The sequence below is a fragment of the Raphanus sativus genome, chromosome 5 (assembly GCF_000801105.2).
Source record: "Raphanus sativus cultivar WK10039 chromosome 5, ASM80110v3, whole genome shotgun sequence".
Taxonomy (NCBI): Eukaryota; Viridiplantae; Streptophyta; class Magnoliopsida; order Brassicales; family Brassicaceae; genus Raphanus; species Raphanus sativus.
The window spans coordinates 21,853,061-21,873,539 of record NC_079515.1 but is presented as its reverse complement, the minus strand read 5'-3'; the positions used below and the strand labels follow the sequence as shown (position 1 = coordinate 21,873,539).

At 35.9% G+C, this 20,479-nt stretch overlaps 5 protein-coding genes across 5 annotated transcripts; 2 read left to right on the top strand and 3 right to left on the bottom strand.

Moving 5' to 3' along the window:
- Positions 1 to 3,677: 3,677 nt before the first annotated feature.
- On the bottom strand, positions 3,678 to 5,059 carry LOC108860302 (probable CCR4-associated factor 1 homolog 1). The gene is given in 2 exon segments (XM_018634199.2): positions 3,678 to 3,881; positions 3,883 to 5,059. Coding segments are annotated over 2 exon segments (1,113 nt in total). The 5' UTR covers positions 4,975 to 5,059; the 3' UTR covers positions 3,678 to 3,860.
- Positions 5,060 to 6,917: 1,858 nt separating this feature from the next.
- LOC108859865 (uncharacterized) lies at positions 6,918 to 7,767 on the bottom strand. Its single transcript, XM_018633769.2, has one exon. The coding sequence runs from the start codon at positions 7,709 to 7,711 to the stop codon at positions 7,073 to 7,075; it is 639 nt and encodes a 212-aa protein (XP_018489271.1). The 5' UTR covers positions 7,712 to 7,767; the 3' UTR covers positions 6,918 to 7,072.
- Positions 7,768 to 12,238: 4,471 nt separating this feature from the next.
- On the top strand, positions 12,239 to 13,484 carry LOC108856727 (ras-related protein RABA1a). The gene is made up of 2 exons (XM_018630597.2): positions 12,239 to 12,547; positions 12,836 to 13,484. Exons 1-2 carry the CDS (start codon positions 12,324 to 12,326, stop codon positions 13,278 to 13,280), a joined length of 669 nt encoding a protein of 222 aa, XP_018486099.1. The 5' UTR covers positions 12,239 to 12,323; the 3' UTR covers positions 13,281 to 13,484.
- Positions 13,485 to 14,304: 820 nt separating this feature from the next.
- LOC108857505 (uncharacterized) lies at positions 14,305 to 15,336 on the bottom strand. The gene has a single exon (XM_018631495.2). The coding sequence runs from the start codon at positions 15,202 to 15,204 to the stop codon at positions 14,422 to 14,424; it is 783 nt and encodes a 260-aa protein (XP_018486997.1). The 5' UTR covers positions 15,205 to 15,336; the 3' UTR covers positions 14,305 to 14,421.
- Positions 15,337 to 15,686: 350 nt separating this feature from the next.
- Positions 15,687 to 20,195, top strand: LOC108858522 (protein AGENET DOMAIN (AGD)-CONTAINING P1). The gene is made up of 2 exons (XM_056986078.1): positions 15,687 to 15,907; positions 19,773 to 20,195. The coding sequence occupies exons 1-2, from the start codon at positions 15,824 to 15,826 to the stop codon at positions 20,133 to 20,135; spliced, it is 447 nt and encodes a 148-aa protein (XP_056842058.1). The 5' UTR covers positions 15,687 to 15,823; the 3' UTR covers positions 20,136 to 20,195.
- Positions 20,196 to 20,479: the final 284 nt, after the last annotated feature.

Below are 20,479 nucleotides of genomic sequence, written 5' to 3'. Positions count from 1 at the left end.
CATATCTTTCCAAAAAATCTTTCATGTTATTAATTATTTGAAAACATTTATTAAATGAAACCTCAAAATAAAATCAAGTTAAAATAACAAATGATTAAATCAACAAAATCATAATACGGGTCTAAATTATCTCAACTCATTAAAAAATAGTTTCATTTAAAATAAAAACTAAATCACATAAACTAAATTTAATAAAATTATAGAAAATATTTTGAAACGTACAAATGAATTTTTTAATACAGAGAGTGTTGAATGTATAAAATATCTTATTTAAACTAAAAAATCAGTGTAAAATAAGTTTAACTTCGGGTTAAATAAATAAAATCATATTACGGGTTAGAATTATTTAGAGTCTTCTAAATTTAGTCATATTTAAAATAACAAAAATAAGTCATATAAGTAAATTTAAGATAAATTTCATAAAAAATAATTAAAATATATAACTTATCAAAATAATATTTTTTATTACGTAAAATAAATTTTCCAAATTTTTATGTCAAAACAAATTTTATGTCAAAAGTCTAATAACATGATAGGAACAAATTTGTTTTGACATAAAATTCCGATTCATTTAGAGTTTTGTAGAAATTAATTTTAAAAGTAACTGTACAAATTATTTTTCTGCAACTAATTGTAAGTTTAATTAGTATAGATGTAGTCCCTAATAAAAAATTTAAATTTTCCAATACAAACATTTTGTATAGATTAAAACGTGTTAGACACCTAAAAAAAACTTCTAATAACAAAAAAAAATTAATACACTTGATATATATATATTATGTCAAAACAAATTTGTTACAAAAAAAAATGTTACGTAAAAAGGAAATATATCCGCTCTCTCAGGCTCTAGTTTTGGATTTTAAAGTACCTATATAGTATTCTAAATCATGAAGAAAGAATCTAATCAATACTGAATAATTTATTCATTTGAATAATAGCATAATAAGGGTCTATATGAACTTATGAAGTGTGGCATTTGTAGGTATATAAGAAAAATGATTGTTACACTGTCTAAGTGTATCTCTCTCTCTCTCAGAAAACTTGTTAAGACCGTTGATAAAAACGTTTTCTAAAAATGATGATTTCACTTTTCCTTATTCTTATTGGAGAATAATATTATCTCATTCTTCGTTTTCTGAACTTTGTATTATCTCCTGTTTCGATCTATTTATCAAATTGTCTCTGTCTCTTCTCTTGTATAAGAATGTACCATGAGTGCACATATGACATTGTTTGTTTGGTCCTTGATTATGTCGCTGCTTTCGTGCCCGTAAAAAAATCATAAGTAAAGCCATCATGCTAAAAAGCATCGAGATCATCGAGATCATCTCGGTGATCATCGTCTCGAACAGTTGGTGTGTGTACCAGCCAATCAAAATGCTTATTCCGATAGATAAGTTTTCAGAGTGATGACTGAGAGTGATAATACAGAGAAAGCGTGACTCCAGGGTCTAATATCCATCTCGAAGTTGAAGACGAGTACCTATTTCCTTAATTATTTATTTTATTCCTCCACAAAAATAGTTACATGTGTGCCAATTCGGTAGCAATCATCGTCTGATGAGTATAGGAATGTGTCTCTAGTTATACATATACACATTCTTTTGTTGACCTTTAATGTGCATCATAATGTTGTAAATGAAGTACTTGCTCGTCCTACACCCGCCAGACATATATAAATCAAACAATTCACCACACATGGGGGTGTTAATACAAAATTCTAATTTGTTTAAAGAAACAAAAGGAAAAAGTATAACACTTGATACTCACCACCATAGATGATGACGAATACTTCGAGATTCAACGTCTAAATTTGAATACATAAAAGAGGGGTGTAATCATGTGTGTGTATATATATACACCAAGAAGATTTGGGTATTTCCTAGGTAGTTATTTTTAGATTCACCCCTAGATGAACATGTAGGTCCAGATTCACCAACAAATAAAATTTTGTTATTTTATACTATTTAAAATCTTTCAAAAATAGAAACATAATATTGTCAAATTATATCATGTTTTTAAAATAAAAAGTAAAATAAACAAAAAAAAATAGTAGTAGTTGCAAAAAAAAAATAGAATTTAAAAAAAATTAACGACGTCAACAAAACACTAAATCCTAAATCATAAATTTTAAACCCTTTGGTAAACCTTAATTCATTGGATAAATCATAAATCTTAAATCAAAAACACTAAACCATGTCGTAACTCTTACACTTTTGGATGAAATAAATAAAAATAGTAGTAGTTGTTAAAAAAATTTAAAAAAATATTTTTAACATTTTCAACAAAACACTAAGCCCTAGAGATTCTTGGGGTCCACTTCGAATACGAGTTAATGTAAGAGCAACATTATTGATGTGTTCTCATCCTTAGTATCTCATTGATTCCAACACAAAATAAAGTAGATGAGTATCTCAAATGTTTAGATAACTGTCTCAAAATATTTTGTATTGGAATCCTTAAGATAGTAAGGGTGAAAAAAACCCATCAATAATGCTGCTCTGATTAATCGAGTTTTATTTGAAACTAGGTAATTGGGATCCTTTTTTTTTTTTTTTTTTTTTTTTTGTCAACTTGTAATTGGGATCCTTATCAAACTTTTATAGTGAAAATGCAGAAACTTGTTAAAAATAATAAATGGCCCATGCAGTTCCAAGTGGATATTCTATCAATTGGTCCGCTCTTAGTTGGGTCAACCACTGGCCCATGGGCTTCGACGACGAATATATCAAAGAAAGCCAGTGCTCCACCAAAAAAAAGCATGAAAGCTCCAGCAAAATGCGCTACTTAAAAACAACGTTTATAGTTTGTATTTAAAACATTGAAGAAAAAAGAAGTCGTCTCAAGCTGGATCGAGAGTGGTGTTTGGAGGAGTAACAACCGCTGGTTGTAAAAATTAACGCTCGGACTCGTTAGTCTGTGACAGTGCCAAGTTGCATTACCTTTGATTAACCTTAAGTTAAAGACGATATGTCAATGTAATAAGAAACGTTATAATAAATTTTCGATTTTTAGTGGACTTCTCAAATTATTATTTGCCTTTTCAAAAACAAAATACATACAGGCAGATTCAGATTAATTAGTATGGCAAAGATTCAATTTAGGCTGCGGAATATGAACATAACTATGTTGTGGCAGTAGAGCTACCAGGGGCCAGTATCAATGATACAAGAGTGGAGGTTGACAAACACAAAGTAACGATACGCATCTTCTCACATGGTTTCAATATATTCTTGTTACACACTTCTATGAATGCATACAAAGCCGTGCTTCTACATCTTGACTGTGACAAGTAGACGCATAGCTATCTATCATAAAGTTGATGCAGGCACCAAAGGTTTAATTCAAAGTTTCCTGGCCACTCTCCAGCAATGTGAACAAGGATAACGTTTCTGCTGAATTTATGTCACTAGAAACTATAATTCTCTACAATCCAACATTATGATTACTGATTGGATTTTAGCTAGTGCACACCTAACAAGTAGTGGTTTAAGACTAGTCACTAGCTTATGTATATGATACCTACATACAGAGCACTAGCAAACCTAGAATGATTCCAAAGCTTTGAGGGTTCATCGTTCTGGAACCATATACATAATAACCGTAAACAATGTGCATAATATATGATATTGTATGGAGAAAGAAGACAAAAAAACAATAATTCATGAAAGATATATGTAGAATAATTCGCTTTTATTTATCATAGATTGCAGACAAGCGTGCCCAGTTGATAGAGTAAGCCATGTAAACAACCCATTAAATATTAAAGAAAATCAAGGCTAGCAAATGCTAGAAAAAACCAAGAAGAAAAAATCTCAATTCCATCTAAATAAGTCCTAAAAGCAGGAAAAAATCTCAACCTAGCAATTATTATTGTAGTAAATTCGGAAGCTGACCAAGGTAATCAGCAGCATATGGTGTCTGATACGGGTATACGAATGTGCTTGACGGTAGATGATTAAGCTGATTGACATACATACCATTATCATAAGACATCCATGGAACAGCTGAATGATTCCAGAAGAGAACCTGATTATTATCATAGCTTGGGATGTATCCATTATGGAAGAGCATATCCTGCGTACAAGGATAAGAAACTAGATTCTGCTGGCACATCATAGGCATAGAGGCCGCTGGAGAAGGCATGATGGTGGTGGTGGTCGTAGGAGTAACCATCATCCTTTTCCCAATTCCATAAAGCATTCCTTTAGCAAACCTAGAGTCTTCAAACACTTGCCTGAGCTTGATAAACACAAGTGCAGTCATTAAACTGTCTGAACCGGCATGATGTGCTCTTCCCACACGTGGGATATGGAGTAGCTGAGCTAGTTTAGATAAACCGAGGTGTTCACCGAGCCCGTCGCACAATCCAGCCATCACCTTCAAGTCGTAAACCTCGCCGAATACTTTCACAACCTCCGATGCAAATTCCCCACGAGTCTCGGGTAGTTTCCCGTGGTTGAGAATGCACAGGACGTACGCGAAATCATACGCTCCTTGGAAAGTTACAAACTCGACGTACTTGTGAGAGTATAGGGCAGACAAAAGCTTTGGGAAAAATCCGTATTTGAACATATCGACTCCTTCGTTTCTGATTTTGTTCAAGTCCACGCCGTGTTTCTTCAAGAAATCGATCGAGTTCTGGTTGCGTGTGTCCGACGGGTCCCCGAAGTTGGAGAAGTTAATCTCCCATACGCCGCCGATCTCTCCCTTGGCGTTGAAGAGAGTGAAGCCGCATTGGATCAGCTTCGATGATTCCACGTTGGCTTTCATGGCGAGGTAACAATCGTCATCCGACGAATATAGGAACGTGCGGTGAGTAATACCGGGATACTCTGTATCAAAAGCTATCAGTGGAAATAGCTTATGACATTCCATCAATCGAGCCAGCTCTTGATCAACGTTCCACCTCCATACCATCCACGTCTTCGGTACTGGCCTCGAGTGCTGATGAGGATGATGATTCTCGTTCATCGGTTCTGCAGAAGAAAAAAATTAGGGCTCTTTGTTTAGGAGGAAGAGGCATGAGAATACGATAAGTCTGCTTTAATTTGTAACCCATTAGGGTTCTTGTTTTATAAGGCAAAATTTTTTTTTAATCTTTTCCTTTTTCTTTTTAATTAGTAAAATCGGTATACCTCAGTTTCCTTTTTTATCGGGTGTTATATCTAATAGAATTAATTAAGATGTTTATCGAAGCTTGCTCCCCAATTAATTTAAAAAATACATTCAGTGCGTTGTGATCTCGTATCTGAGCTGTTCAAATCCGCTCCAATTTTTGGATATTCTTTTTTTTTTATGATGGTTATAGATTTTAGAAATTATCCTTTCTTCATTAAACTACAAATCTAGCTTTTACTTTTTTACATTTTCTAAACCTTTTTCATACAAAAGGCAATTTTGAGAGATCTAAGTAAAAGACTTGAGCCAATTAAGTGTCAAAACTTTTTATGTGAAGGGATCTGTAAAAATTGATAGTTTGAAATTTTGATTGCTCTTTGCTGTGTACTTCATGTGTCTTTTTACTTTGTTGTGCAAATTTAAGTGTCAGTACTCCTTTATTTGTACTTCATGTGTCTTTTCACTTTGTTGCGGCTTTCTCTTTGTGCAACTAAAACTCTTTTTTTTTTAGCAAAAAAAAAAGAAAAAAAAAACTAAAATTCTTTTTTTTTCTTTTGTTATTATATGTAGTATTTAACTTCTATAAAGAAAATATTAATATGTCATGATTCTCGAGTTAGATTTTAATTTATAGATGATAAGTTAATTGAAATATTATATGCTAAATACAATTAGATAGAATCAAATGAACCATCAAATGTAATAAAAATGACTGACAAAAAAAAAAACCAGAGTTTCAATGATATAGCCGCGAGGCCAGTTGATAAAAACATCTAATTTTAATGAAATAGCCGCGAGGCCACTCTTGTGAAGACTTCTTTAGATGTGAACAAACATGAATCACGTAAAGGTTTCTTTAAGCTTCTGCTTGGAAACGCTGCAGCAGCAGGAGGGGGGGTCTGCTTGGAAGTGGGAAAAGCAAAATGCAGCAGATGAACAGGAGGTTTCTTAGTCTAGAATGTCATATTCAAGGTTCCTAGAGTATTTGGACAAAAGGAAGGGATGATAAAGTAGATCTGTATGAGAATGGGACAATAGCTATTGTGGAGGATGTATCTCCTGAGTTGGGTAACAGGATCCAGCGTGTACACGTGCAGCTACCTGGATATTGAGTCAGGAGCTTCTCGAGAAGCCGAGGGCAAAGAATATTAATTTTGTAGCACATAATGATCAAGAAGACCAATGTTCTGCATTACTCAACTTGATTGGGAATCTTGCATTCCCGGTGATTCCGATTGGCGGTTTTTTCCTTCTCTCGAGAGGTTCCCCTGCTGGGCATGGCTTACCACTTCAAATAGGTCGGTCAAAAGCAAAGTTCGTTTTGATATTGCAAAACATTGACTCCACCAGGACATGATGCTGTCCAAAAACAAAAAGTCACACTGATACCCTAGAGGACAAGCGATAGGTCTGACTTGGTTCATTCCCTCAGATGACATGATCCAACTCTAATCTCCAAACAGAAATCACTTCCAAGAATGCTGGTAGAGACGCTGAAGAAGTGATCTTTGGTGAGTCTGAGGTGACTACTGGCCAGTTGGTGACTTGCAACAGATCACCGGTTTAGTTAAAAGCAGGTATCTACCAAAGTCCTAGCTTCATTCTTTGTTCAGTTACCCAAGGCCGGAGCTGAGATTTCAGATGTATATAAACATCATCACCAGAACCAGCTTGAGTCTGACTGAGTAAAGAGACCTTGAATCTCTGTGTATATCTTGAGATAATTACCATCATACTGTGTAACTAGTAAAGTCTTAATTTGCCTAGTTGGAGTTTTAAAAAAATACTTTATAATGTTGGCTGCAACTGTCTTCAATAGTTGTCTCAGATTCAGCAGTAGTCACATAGACTAGTGAAAAATAATGATGCCCTGAGATTATATATACACACCACTACAATGCAACACTCACAAACATGAATCAAAACCCTAGACTTGGGACCTAATGCTTTTTTAGACGCCATTCCCACCACCACCAGCTGCTGCATCGCTCTCCCCCTTCTTCACCCACACCATAGTCCTTGTTGCCTTAATAACACGTGTAGACGACCAATCATGTTTCTGGTTTCGGTAATAACCTTGTCTCACATGTACATTGACACCTCTATCTCTTCCCTCCTCTTCTTCTACTCGATGCTGAAACTGAGTATCTACACTAGCAGCATTCTCTCTGTTATGAACTATCTTCTCTCCCGGAGTTTCCTCTTTCACCGGGTTATTCACAGACCCACTTTGATTTTTCTTATTCACCTTCTTCTTCTTAGACCATTTCTTCTTTCTCTCCTTCAAATCTCCTCCATCTTCGTTCTTCTTGCTCACAATTGCAGAGATCTCAACTCCATCTTTCTCGATCTTCACTCTTGGTTCCTCTGTGGCATCTTCTTCTCTCCTTCCTTGTTCATTAACCTTCTCCTTCACGCCTCTCTCTACAATGTTTATTCCCTTCTGTTTCCGCTCTTTGTCTTTATTCCAACGCTCCTGAAGCTGAAGAATGGATACGTAATTATCTGGAATCAAAGCCACACTTTTCATCTTCCCATTCCTTTTCACCTCCTTTGGATCTTTCTTTTCCTTTTCCTTTGCAAGCTCCATCACTCATCATTAAAGATGACCTTTTTTTTTTTTTTGAGCAACTCATTAAAGATGACCAAACTACGGAAAAGAGTCATTAAAACCGAAAAAGCAATCAGACAATAAAATGACAAATTGCGTTAAGCCCAATGGACTCTTCAACTGTAATGAGAAAACTACAAGAGCCCACAAGAGACGGACGCACACACGTTTTGTAATCTACGAAATAGATTTTTGATCGCGTTTTAAAAGTGCGGAATTTGTTATTTTATAAACCTAATTAAAATAACATAATAATATTAATTTAATTTAATTTTGTGACCTAATTAAATTAATAGTTTTAAAAATAGATATCATTTTGCTAATTGTGTACTAAATTAAACAGCTAAAAATTGAGTGGTTTTCATTTTAGTTTAACAAATTATAAGGTAGAGAAAAATAAATAAATGTTCTAAAAAGTGTTTTGAAAATCGAATTGGACCCGTTAGTTAAACCTGTCTAACCATGACTCATTTAGTTAATGGAGATACAGTTGAACACTTTAACTAAAAAACATATTTGATTTAAACTATCTAAACTGATTAAAAATAGAAAAGGTGTTTGAAGAAAACAAAATATAAACTAATTAAAATCAATAAAACCAATGACTCTAGTCAACCTTAAATTAGGCCTAAGACTTATTATGCAAGATCCGGATTCGATAAGAGATACGCTTAGAAAATAGAATATTTGGGGGGTTCGAATCCGAATCTGGTTAGTAAAATCTCAGATCCGTCAAAACCAAATCAAGATCCAGATATCTTAATTTTTAGTATGCAGACTCCTATATTTGAAATATATTAAATTTTTAATTTTATTAATAATTATATTTGATATATTAATATTAATTCATAAAATTACTTTTACAATCTTATCTTTTATTTTTGATATTCTATAAATATTTATAAATCTTGTATAAGTATTTAATTTATGTATTATTTTAGAATTTTAATATTTAAAAACTATCTTTTTAGTTTCTTAATTATTTTTATGAATTCGGATCCGGTTGAGATACTTGCAGATAACACAATATATATATCCAGAATCCTGATATCTGAAAGTCTCGAATCCGAATCCATATACTAAATCCACGGATCCAACAAATCCGAATCCGGATCCAGATATCTTAAATTTCCTAGATTTCTGGATCTGTCCTAGTCTTACCTTAAATTCACCGATATGGATTTATTTTCATTTGATTCGAGACTCTTGGCTTTTATTTTCAAAACAAATTATTATTTTTTGTTTTTTATTCATTTTGTTTCCTTTTTAGTATATACATTTGCTATATATAATTATTAGAAAGAAATAAATTAACTTAATCAAATGTGTGGCGATTTATTAAGATTGTTGTTAAAACTGGTGAAAAAAATTTATTCCCTCTGTTTTAAAATGTTAAATCTCATTTATATATGCATTTTTGTGATTTCTTTTTCTTACAATTTTAAGCCAATAAGAATCCAATAAGTACAATTAGGTTTTTTGAAGTTTGCAATTAGTAAATAAAATATGTATTGAAAAAAAAAGATCTTTTTAAAACAAAAATTTTCGCTAGAATATGTAACTTTATGAAATAGAGAGAGTATCACATATTTATTTGCCAAATGATTTCTTTTGTGTTTAAATTAATTATATATATTCTAAATCAATCATTTATGAACGAATGTGTTAAACATAAATAAAAATATAAAGAAACTATGTGTGCATAATACAATTTTTACACACGTATATATGAGACATATTTTGTGGGGTTTGGAACATTAAATAGTATTTAAGAATCAAATTACTTACCAAGTTTTAGTGGTTATTAAAAAAAATGTTTTGGTGGTTATTGAAAATATAGAAAATTGAATATTTTTGATTTTATTGTTAAGATTTGATTTTCAAACTGATATCTTACTTTGTGATTCGTATTGTATTTTTAAAAAATGTTTTATGCTATGCAAACTAACTAATAAACTTTTATGATAAAATTATGCAAAACTAAAGTATAGCTAACATGTAGATCATAGACTAACATAGACCGTCATATATTATGCAGAAATTTAATTAATGAAATAAATATAACATGCATTAATTAAATAACACAAAATACAGTATCATTAATTAAATAAAAGTCAAGAATACAATTGCATAGAAAAGCCAGTGGCATCACTACAGGAAATTCGCGCATTGATAGCAGTGCATTATAGCGTTTCTTAATTTGTGCTATGTTTAATATTTTAATAGCGTTTCTTTTTTTGTAAACGCTACGAATAGGTAGTCTTAATAAAAAAAATGGTGACGCGTAGAATACATAGCATTATGTATTTCAAAACACTGTCGAAACTGGGAGCGGGGAGTCATAAAAAAAAGACCCGCTTAACACTTAGTGAATTTTTCAGTCTCCCTCTCATCTCACTTACAGAAATGTCTCGATCGAGTTTTTCTCTTTTTTTTTTCATTTTCCATCTCACTTTGAGAAATTGATAGAGTGAAGACGATAATCAAGCAGCATTTCTCCCTTAGAGATATCTCTCGATCCATTTTTCATTTTTGTGATTTCTTTTTCAAAATAGAATATTTGGGGGGTTCGAATCCGAATCTGGTTAGTAAAATCTCAGATCCGTCAAAACCGAATCTGGATCCAGATATCTTAATTTTTAGTATGCAGACTCCTATATTTGAAATATATTAATTTTTTAATTTTATTAATAATTATATTTGATATATTAATATTAATTCATAAAATTACTTTTATAATCTTATCTTTTATTTTTGATATTCTATAAATATTTATAAATCTTGTATAAGTATTTAATTTATGTATTATTTTAGAATTTTAATATTTAAAAACTATCTTTTTAGTTTCTTAATTATTTTTATGAATTCGGATCCGGTTGAGATACTTGCAGATAACACAATATATATATCCAGAATCCTAATATCTAAAAGTCTCGAATCCGAATCCATATACTAAATCCACGGATCCAACAAATCCGAATCCGGATCCAGATATCTTAAATTTCCTAGATTTCTGGATCCGTCCTAGTCTTACCTTAAATTCACCGATATGGATTTATTTTCATTTGATTCGAGACTCTTGGCTTTCATTTTCAAACAAATTATTATTTTTTTGTTTTTTATTCATTTTGTTTCCTTTTTAGTATATACATTTGCTATATATAATTATTAGAAAGAAATAAATTAACTTAATCAAATGTGTGGCGATTTATTAAGATTGTTGTTAAAACTGGTGAAAAAAAATTATTCCCTCTGTTTCAAAATGTTAAATCTCATTTATATATGCATTTTTGTGATTTCTTTTTATTACAATTTTAAGCCAATAAGAATCCAATAAGTACAATTAGGTTTTTTGAAGTTTGCAATTAGTAAATAAAATATGTATTGAAAAAAAAAGATCTTTTTAAAACAAATTTTTTTGCTAGAATATGTAACTTTATGAAATAGAGAGAGTATCACATATTTATTTGCCAAATGATTTCTTTTGTGTTTAAATTAATTATATATATTCTAAATCAATCATTTATGAACGAATGTGTTAAACATAAATAAAAATATAAAGAAACTATGTGGGCATAATACAATTTTTACACATGTATATATGAGACATATTTTGCGGGGTTTGGAACATTAAATAGTATTTAAGAATCAAATTACTTACCAAGTTTTAGTGGTTATTAAAAAAAATGTTTTGGTGGTTATTGAAAATATAGAAAATTGAATAGTTTTGATTTTATTGTTAAGATTTGATTTTCAAACTGATATCTTACTTTGTGATTCGTATGTATTTTTAAAAAATGTTTTATGCTATGCAAACTAACTAATAAACTTTTATGATAAAATTATGCAAAAGTAAAGTATAGCTAACATGTAGATCATAGACTAACATAGACCGTCATATATTATGCAGAAATTTAATTAATGAAATAAATATAACATGCATTAATTAAATAACACAAAATACAGTATCATTAATTAAATAAAAGTCAAGAATACAATTGCATAGAAAAGCCAGTGGCATGGTATTGTAATTATAAAAGAAAAATAAGAGCAAATACCTAATAGGTATTTTACTTATCTAATTTAATAAAAATGATTAACTCTCTATAAACGTCACTTTCAATATACACAACAAACAAAAATTGTATATATTTAATTCAAGATTGATAACTAACTCTTCACAATATATTAAATTACAATTTTACCTAATATTGATAAACTTGTATCTGAAATTTCTGATAAATATCTAATACAAACTGATGAAAAAATTATAGGTTCAAAAATAAATTATTATTATGAGTGGAAATTAAACAATAAATAGTATGGATTTAAAATATTAAGGTAGATAAGCTGTTAGTGGGACATCAAAAAGTCAACCATAAGTAAAATTACAAAGTACTTAGTAGTAATTTCTTAAGCATCAGAAAAAAAAAATCTTATTAAAAATTCAAATAAAATAAACATAAGCGATTCTGAGCCAAAGCACCCGACAAAAGCTTTTCATCGTCATTATCTGAATCATTATCATCAGAAACAGAACAGTAAAGCAAAACAGAAAAAAATCATTCGATCCCCTCTCTCATCTCATCTCATGGCTGCTAGCTACAAAGTCGACGAAGAGTACGATTACCTCTTCAAGCTCGTCTTGATCGGAGACTCCGGCGTCGGCAAATCGAATCTACTATCGAGATTCACGAAGAACGAGTTCAACCTCGAATCAAAGTCTACTATTGGCGTCGAGTTCGCTACCAAGACGCTCAGAGTCGATAGCAAAGTCGTCAAAGCTCAGATTTGGGATACTGCTGGCCAAGAAAGGTTCGATTTAACTATTCTTTCTCCTCTTTCAGTATTTGAATTTCGATCCCCCCCTTAGAGATCAAAAGTCATCTCTGTTAGTTTCTTAGCTTGCCGTTTCTTTATGAGAGCTTTTGGAATCATGGTGTTTGTTATGTCGCTAACATATGTTCTCTGTTGGTTTATCATACAAATTAAAGTGTGTGTTTTATTCAGTTTATTGATCTTTACCAAGTGAAGCTGATCATGTTTACAGAGTAGTTCCTCTGTTAACATGTTTGAATTGTTTATGGTTTTTTTTTTTGGTAGATACCGAGCAATCACAAGTGCTTACTACAGAGGAGCTGTAGGTGCTTTACTTGTCTACGACGTGACAAGGCACTCGACGTTTGAGAACGCAGCGAGATGGCTAAGGGAGCTACGAGGACACACGGATCCAAACATAGTGGTGATGCTTATAGGGAACAAGTGCGATTTGCGTCACTTGGTAGCAATAAAAACAGAGGAAGCTAAAGACTTTGCTGAGAGAGAGTCTCTCTATTTCATGGAGACATCTGCGTTAGATGCAACCAACGTTGAAAACGCCTTCTCTGAAGTGTTGACTCAGATTCATAAGATAGTGAGCAAAAGAAGCGTGGATGGATCGAACAAAGAAGAAGGAGGGTCTTCGTCTGGTTTACCAAAGAAAGGAGAGACTATTAACGTCAAGGAAGATGGATCTGTTTTTAAGAGAATGGGTTGCTGCTCTAACTAGAGTGTGATTATAGATTTGGTTTGGTCGGATTAAGGTGGCTCGTGCAATAAAATAAAAATCAACTGTTTATGCTTTGGTAACTTTCGCCTGTAAGGGCTTTTAAAATTGAATGTACATGATCATTATCTTGTCTTCCCACCACTTATGAACTTGTAATAAACTAGACGAGTGCAAATCTTCACCCAAGTAACCTTTCAATTTCAAGACCAAACTGTTTATGGTTCCTTTACAAAAAAAAAAACCTCGCTATATAAATAGAAGCTGATAATAGTAATGCAGAACCGAAGTAGTAGTCATGTGCTCATCTGTAGGAGTATCATATGTGCAGGTAACAGTGGGAATTATATTTATCAGGTTATTAGCAAGGTAATTAAGGCTTAAACTTGACACATTTGCAACCATTCGACTTTTCTATAAAAGAGTTTTGCTTTCATCACTTATGAAGTGTTAATGATTGGTTATTATATTACACTGATTTGTTCTCCTAACCCACAAGAATTACAATTATAAGTGTTACATATGTTCATTCGGTTTAGTTGTTACAGAGGCGGTCCAACTCTGATTTAATATATGAGCTTTCAAGCTCTAGATCTGATTTTGAAGCCCTGATGACAAACACAGAGATTATACAGGAGTCCTGAATGGTTTCTAAGTCAAATAACTTTTTGGTAAGAAAGTTTTGGAATTGAGTTTCTGAACAAGTTTTTTGCGTATGAGAATGAGATGAAACGCAGCTCTAGTGAACTGATGCTCATATCCATCACTGGATTCTGACTGGACACTTTTAACATTCACTGTGGATACAAAGTCGTTCATATAAAGTAGGGAAGTTTGATTCTTTCATATACATAACAAATCCCTCAAGACATGAAAAAAATGTAATCTCTAACGCCATTCAATGTGATTGTTACGTCTACTTGAAAGGTAAGTATTTTTTTTTCTGCATTAAAATCATATGTTTGCATTTGTAATGGTTCTGTTTTGTTCAGTCTAGGCATAATCTAAACACTGCAGCAACATCATATAAGAGAAAAAAACTCCACTAAAATTAACCCCAAAAAAAAAACTGAAACCAACCAACCAACCAACCAAATCATCACCTTACTGTTAAGTTTCAAAACATTCTCAACCTCTCCATATCTCAAACTGATTCATAAACAGGCAAAGCCAAGCTCTCAAGCAACTTCAAATGAAACAAGTTAACATTCTTCCATCCACCAGGAATCGAACCAGCGATCCCTTCCATAACAGCCACAACATTCTCCGCAATCTCCTTCCTTCCCATAGACAACTTCGCAACCTTCACAACACTACAAGTCCCCGTCCCAACAAAGAACAAAGCCGATTCACACACTCTCTCAACCTGCTCCTTCCAGTTACCGCTCCTCAAGTTAATCGCGATCGGACTCTTCTTCCTCTTCACGAACTCCTTCCCCAGAAGCTTCGGCAACATCGGCATCAGCCTCCTCTCCGCGAAGTACACCTCGTGACCGTGACGCCTCCCTTCCTCCACCTCCAGCTTCTTCAACTCCGTCTTCAGCTTCGAGACCTTGATCACGGCCGTGATCGGAACCTTCTCCGCTTCGATCTTCTTCAGAGCCGTCTCCTTTGTGATCTTGTTCTTGTGCTTGTCGTCGATGATCAGGCAGAGCTCCGGAGGAGGGGATTCGGCGAGGTCGATGAGAGGGTGAGGGAGAGGGATCGTTATTGGATTGGTGCGATCGATCTGGGGAGGCTTCTTTAGGGTTACGACGAGGTAGACGAAGCCACCGTCGCTGCTGCTGTTGTTGTTATCGAGGGGCTCTGAGTTCCGGGGGTTTGATTTTGAGTCACGCCATTTTAGGAGAGACTTCAGGGCTCTGTTGACGTTCTTGGAGTCGATCTTTGAGTGGTATGACGGCGGAGGAGCAGCGGTGGTAGTCATTTTCCCGGTGAGAGTAGGGAGAGACGGCGGCGCGACGAAGACTGTGGTTGAATTGCGAAATTAGGGTTTTGAGTGGACTAGAGGGTTTAGGATTGTTATCGCGATTCCTTTGTTTATTTTCCTATAGAGATTAATAATGTCTCAAAATATAATATGATAAGATGTGTTAAATAAAACTTCTAATAATGAATATCTTATCTTATTATTAAAATAATTTAATGTAAATTTCTTATGTTTTCGAGAGACACATAATTAAATATTTATATTTATAAGAAAATATATTTATATTTGGATTTATATTCAGAATTTCATTAGACATGCTTTAATAATATTTGCAAAAATGATAATCAATTATGCCTTAATTATAAAATATAAAACATAAAATAACCAGTGAATATACAGTCACTTTCAAGTACATTATTAGATTATTCTAGCTAAATATATAATTTCCATTTAATTACGAAACTGAAAAGAAAAAAAAAACAGCAAAGAAAAGGAAAGAACAAGCAGTTCGAAAAAAAAGGAAATTACAAGAAAAGGAAACAAACATATTTATAAATACAACTAATCCCTCTTCTCATCTCTTCACAAATAGAAAACAACGAATCAAAGATTAACAATGGAAGAGGAGTTCGTGAAAGGAGATCAGGTTGAAGTATGCAGCAAACTAGATGGTTTCTTCGGGTCTTACTTCGAGGCCAAGGTGCTGTAAGTGCAAAGATGACACCACAATAAGTAATGCAGAAGGTAAACCAAGAGAGACAATTACACAAGCACACTCAATAGCTTTATTAGAAATCGCCTTGTACAACTCAATTACAAGTTCTGCTTAATCAGCCTCGCTAGCCTGTTAACACCCTAACAGCTGCTACTGAACAATTCCTAAGCTACCCGCTTATGTCTCTCCACTGTCAAGTACTTCAGCCCCTGCTTCAGCACGACCCAGAACACTTCCAAGCTCTTCTCTCTCTCTATAAGATCAGCCTCTGTGTCTCTGTCTCTCTACAGACGACCACATAGCTATCTTATACTAACTCCACGTTCCCGAAACCCTAGTCTCCAAGGAACCACAATATGGACATCTTCCATATCAATAAGTGCAACTTTCCTTTTCTTGGAATGCACTTATTCCTCTTCTTTAAGTCATAAACTTGCTCCTCAAGTTTATTCCTTTTTGCCTTTTCTCCAAGATACTCTCTTGCTCTCCAAGTCTGCACGACTCCAGCTCAGCATCTCGACTCCACATGGTCTTCACCACTCACTACGACGTCTGCTTCAGCAACTACGTCAGCGACTACTTCAGGGCGGACATCTTTACATCAACAATCTCCCCCTTTTAGCTTTGTGTGCCTATCAAGCACAACCTTCTTCTGGTTCAACAACCACGTTCCCCACCTGGAAACTTCCACGCCAATTGTGCTTTTCTCCCCCACGAGATGTGCACCACACCATGCTTTTCTCCCCCATAAGACAAGCATCATCTACTTCAGGACATCCATCACTATGCTCTTCTCCCCCATGAGATATGCACTCCTTGGACCAGAACGTCACCATTCTCCCCCTGCTTGATTGCATACTAAGCTAAAACAGATGCTTAGATGTCAAGCCTTACAGACAAACCCGTCTGCTACTCCATGCGTAATCATGATACAGCCTCTGCTGCAGCGGAATAGATTACACTTACTGCATCACGATCTGACGCACCTGTCGAGTTACCTCTCGACTCACTTCTGTTGAGGACCAGGCTTCCTTCATGCGTCGTCTCCTTGACTACGAGCCTCTTCTCAACCACCCCGAGTGCCCTCTGCACTCGTTGCTATAGCCTTGGAGTGATTTCGCTATCACCCTCCTGAAGATCCTCTCGCATCACTTCCTGACGCACTTCGATCTCCTTCCCCTTTGTGCTACGGACAACTCCGTGTCCTAGCTCCAGACTTGATGCTTCTTGATCTTCCTCAAGATCACTCCTACCAGAGCTGCATCCCTCTTCTGATATCTTCTCCTTGATCTCATCAAGTAAGCCACTCTTGGCTACACACACCTCTTCAACCCTCTTGGGTTTAGTGACCGTCTTGTTCACTCTCTTGGTCATGTTTCTGCTCTTCTCACGAGCAAAACACTCCACCTTCTTGTGTCCAACCTTCCCACAGAACCAGCAGCACATCCGATGTTGCTTCTTCTTTGGCCTGACACAGTTACTGATGCACCGATCAGTCTCCTTCCTCGTACCAGCTGCACACCCATGCTTCAGAACCCCCTGTCTGACCTTCATGTTGTTGCACTGATGTACCACTTTCGGCTTGTTACTCACAGCCCCGCGCTGTAGAACTTCCTGCCGTACTCCTTGTCGCACGTCCCGACGTACTTCCTGACAAGCTTCTTTGGCTCCACTTTTTGATGTGCTCCCATGCACGAAATGTGACAGCCCCTTCTGTACTTCCTTAGTACCCTCAGCTCCTCGATATCCCAGACCCCAGTTCACCATGGCTGGTTGTCCCATCGAGAGTATCTTATCCAACTCCTTGGATCCACTATTGAGCATCCTGATCTGTTTGCGATTCTCAGCCAAATCACGTTCCAGCATCCTTGCTCTCTCTCGTTCCCCAGTAGCAACTTCTCTCAGGTTGCTAACCTCCTTCTCCAGAGACTCATTCTTCTCATGTACAGCAGCAAGTTCTTCAGCAAGATCTTCATACTGCTCACGGCTCTGCACCAGATCGTGTTGCAATCTCAGATTCTCGTTCTTGAGATTCAACCACTTGTTGAGCATCATGTGATAATCCTCAGAGTCTGTAATGACATCTGAATCCGAGGATTCACTAGATCCCTCTTTGCGTGCACCAAACGCAACCATATTCTTCACTACCTTTTCATCTTCTTCAGACTCTGACTCATCAGACGACTGCGATGAAACTCTTTTACCCTTCCTTGAGTTTGGACATTCACGCCGTGTGTGTCCAACACCTCTACACTCAGAGCACTTGAGCTCTCTTCGTTGTACCAACGGACAGTTAGCCCTTATATGACCAACTCCTTCACACTCGTAGCACTTGAGACCTTCTCTTCTTCTGCTACTGTCACGATCACCTTCCTGGCGACCAACCTGATTTCTCCCACCTGAGAAATTCATCCTCTTGCCAAAATTCCTAGCCAACATGCCCACGGCATCTTCAAGCTTCTGAATTTTCTCTGCATCCTTGTCAACTACAAGGGCTATACTCCCTGGCGTACCTCCTGATGTAGACACCGAGCCACTGCCTGTCTCCATCTCTTCCGCCTTCAGCATACCCACAACCTTGTCAAACTTGAGCTCATCCGTGTTTGCAGTCATATTTAGGACCGCCTTCTGAGCTCCAAACCTTGCTGGAAGACAGCGTAGCAACTTCTTCACCAGCTTCTTCTCCTTGTACTTCTTTCCAAGTACACATGCTTCATGCGCCATAGCACTGAGTTTGGCACTGAAGCTCGCCACCGTATCCGCATCTGACCACTTCAGATTCTCAAACTGCGACCCAAGATGATCCAGACGTGTCCTCTTGACACTATCATCTCCTTCAAACGAATTCAGCAGGATCTCCCACGCCTCTTTAGCTGAAGTACTCCCCTGAATCAGCTGGAACTGCTCTACTTCAACAGCTCCGAAAATCGTCGAAAGCGCCTTTGCATTAAATTTTGATGCATTGCGCTCTGCCTCTGACCAATCCTCCTTTGGCTTAGGCTTCTTCCCATCTGCTGTGACTATGGTGGGCTCCTCCCAACCAGTCTCCACAGCTGTCCACACATCTTCATTGATTCCTCGAATCAACTGCTTCATGCGAGCCTTCCAATGACCATACTGGTCCGCATTCAACACGATTGCCTTCTGCACAGAAATAACCGTGTCCATCTTCACCTTGATCTACTCGAAACTAAGTCGTTAACTCTATCGAGCCCCGCTCTGATACCACTTGTAAGTGCAAAGATGACACCACAATAAGTAATGCAGAAGGTAAACCAAGAGAGACAATTACACAAGCACACTCAATAGCTTTATTAGAAATCGCCTTGTACAACTCAATTACAAGTTCTGCTTAATCAGCCTCGCTAGCCTGTTAACACCCTAACAGCTGCTACTGAACAATTCCTAAGCTACCCGCTTATGTCTCTCCACTGTCAAGTACTTTAGCCCCTGCTTCAGCACGACCCAGAACACTTCCAAGCGCTTCTCTCTCTCTATAAGATCAGCCTCTGTGTCTCTGTCTCTCTACAGACGACCACATAGCTATCTTATACTAACTCCACGTTCCCGAAACCCTAGTCTCCAAGGAACCACAATATGGACATCTTCCATATCAATAAGTGCAACTTTCCTTTTCTTGGAATGCACTTATTCCTCTTCCTTTAAGTCATAAACTTGCTCCTCAAGTTTATTCCTTTTTGCCTTTTCTCCAAGATACTCTCTTGCTCTCCAAGTCTGCACGACTCCAGCTCAGCATCTCGACTCCACATGGTCTTCACCACTCACTACGACGTCTGCTTCAGCAACTACGTCAGCGACTACTTCAGGGCGGACATCTTTACATCAACAGGTGCTATCAAAGCTTCCTCACAAATCCCTCTACAAGGTTAAGTACAAGAACCTTGTGACGGAAGGTGAAGACCCTCAGCCGTTGATCGAAATCATCTCCGCTGACGAAATCCGTCCGATGCCACCAAAATTATCTCAGCCGTCGACGTTTAGACGCCATGAGATGGTTGATGCTTTCGACTTAGACGCGTGGTGGGTCGGAGAGATCACTGGACAAAGAGGCGATACGTTCTCCGTTTACTTTCCCACGACCAATGATGTGTGCGAGTACCCACTTGAACGTCTCAGAAGGCATCTTGATTTGGTTAATGGGAAGTGGGTTTCTTCGGCAACAAGGCAACAATTAGCGCTTCTTAGATTCTGATATGTTTCTTGTCATTAATTGTTTGTCTTTATACTATTAACTAGATAAAATACTCTTAAATTCCACTTAATATTTTTTTTTGTTACAAAATATTTAATTTTTAAAGCCACATTCCTTCACGAATTCAGCGGAACTCTTGAACCCCTCTAAACCGGTCCAACAGATAACTCTGGTTCGGTTAAGCACTAATTAATTTGATTATGAACATTATTGGTCGGCGAATATGGACAAGATCCGTCAGTATCGCTCGCTGAGCACTAAATGTTAATCGGCCCCATGCTTTGCTCCCAAGTTTACATGCATGAACTGACTCCAAAGGTCAACTCTCTTCTCCCATCCCTCAC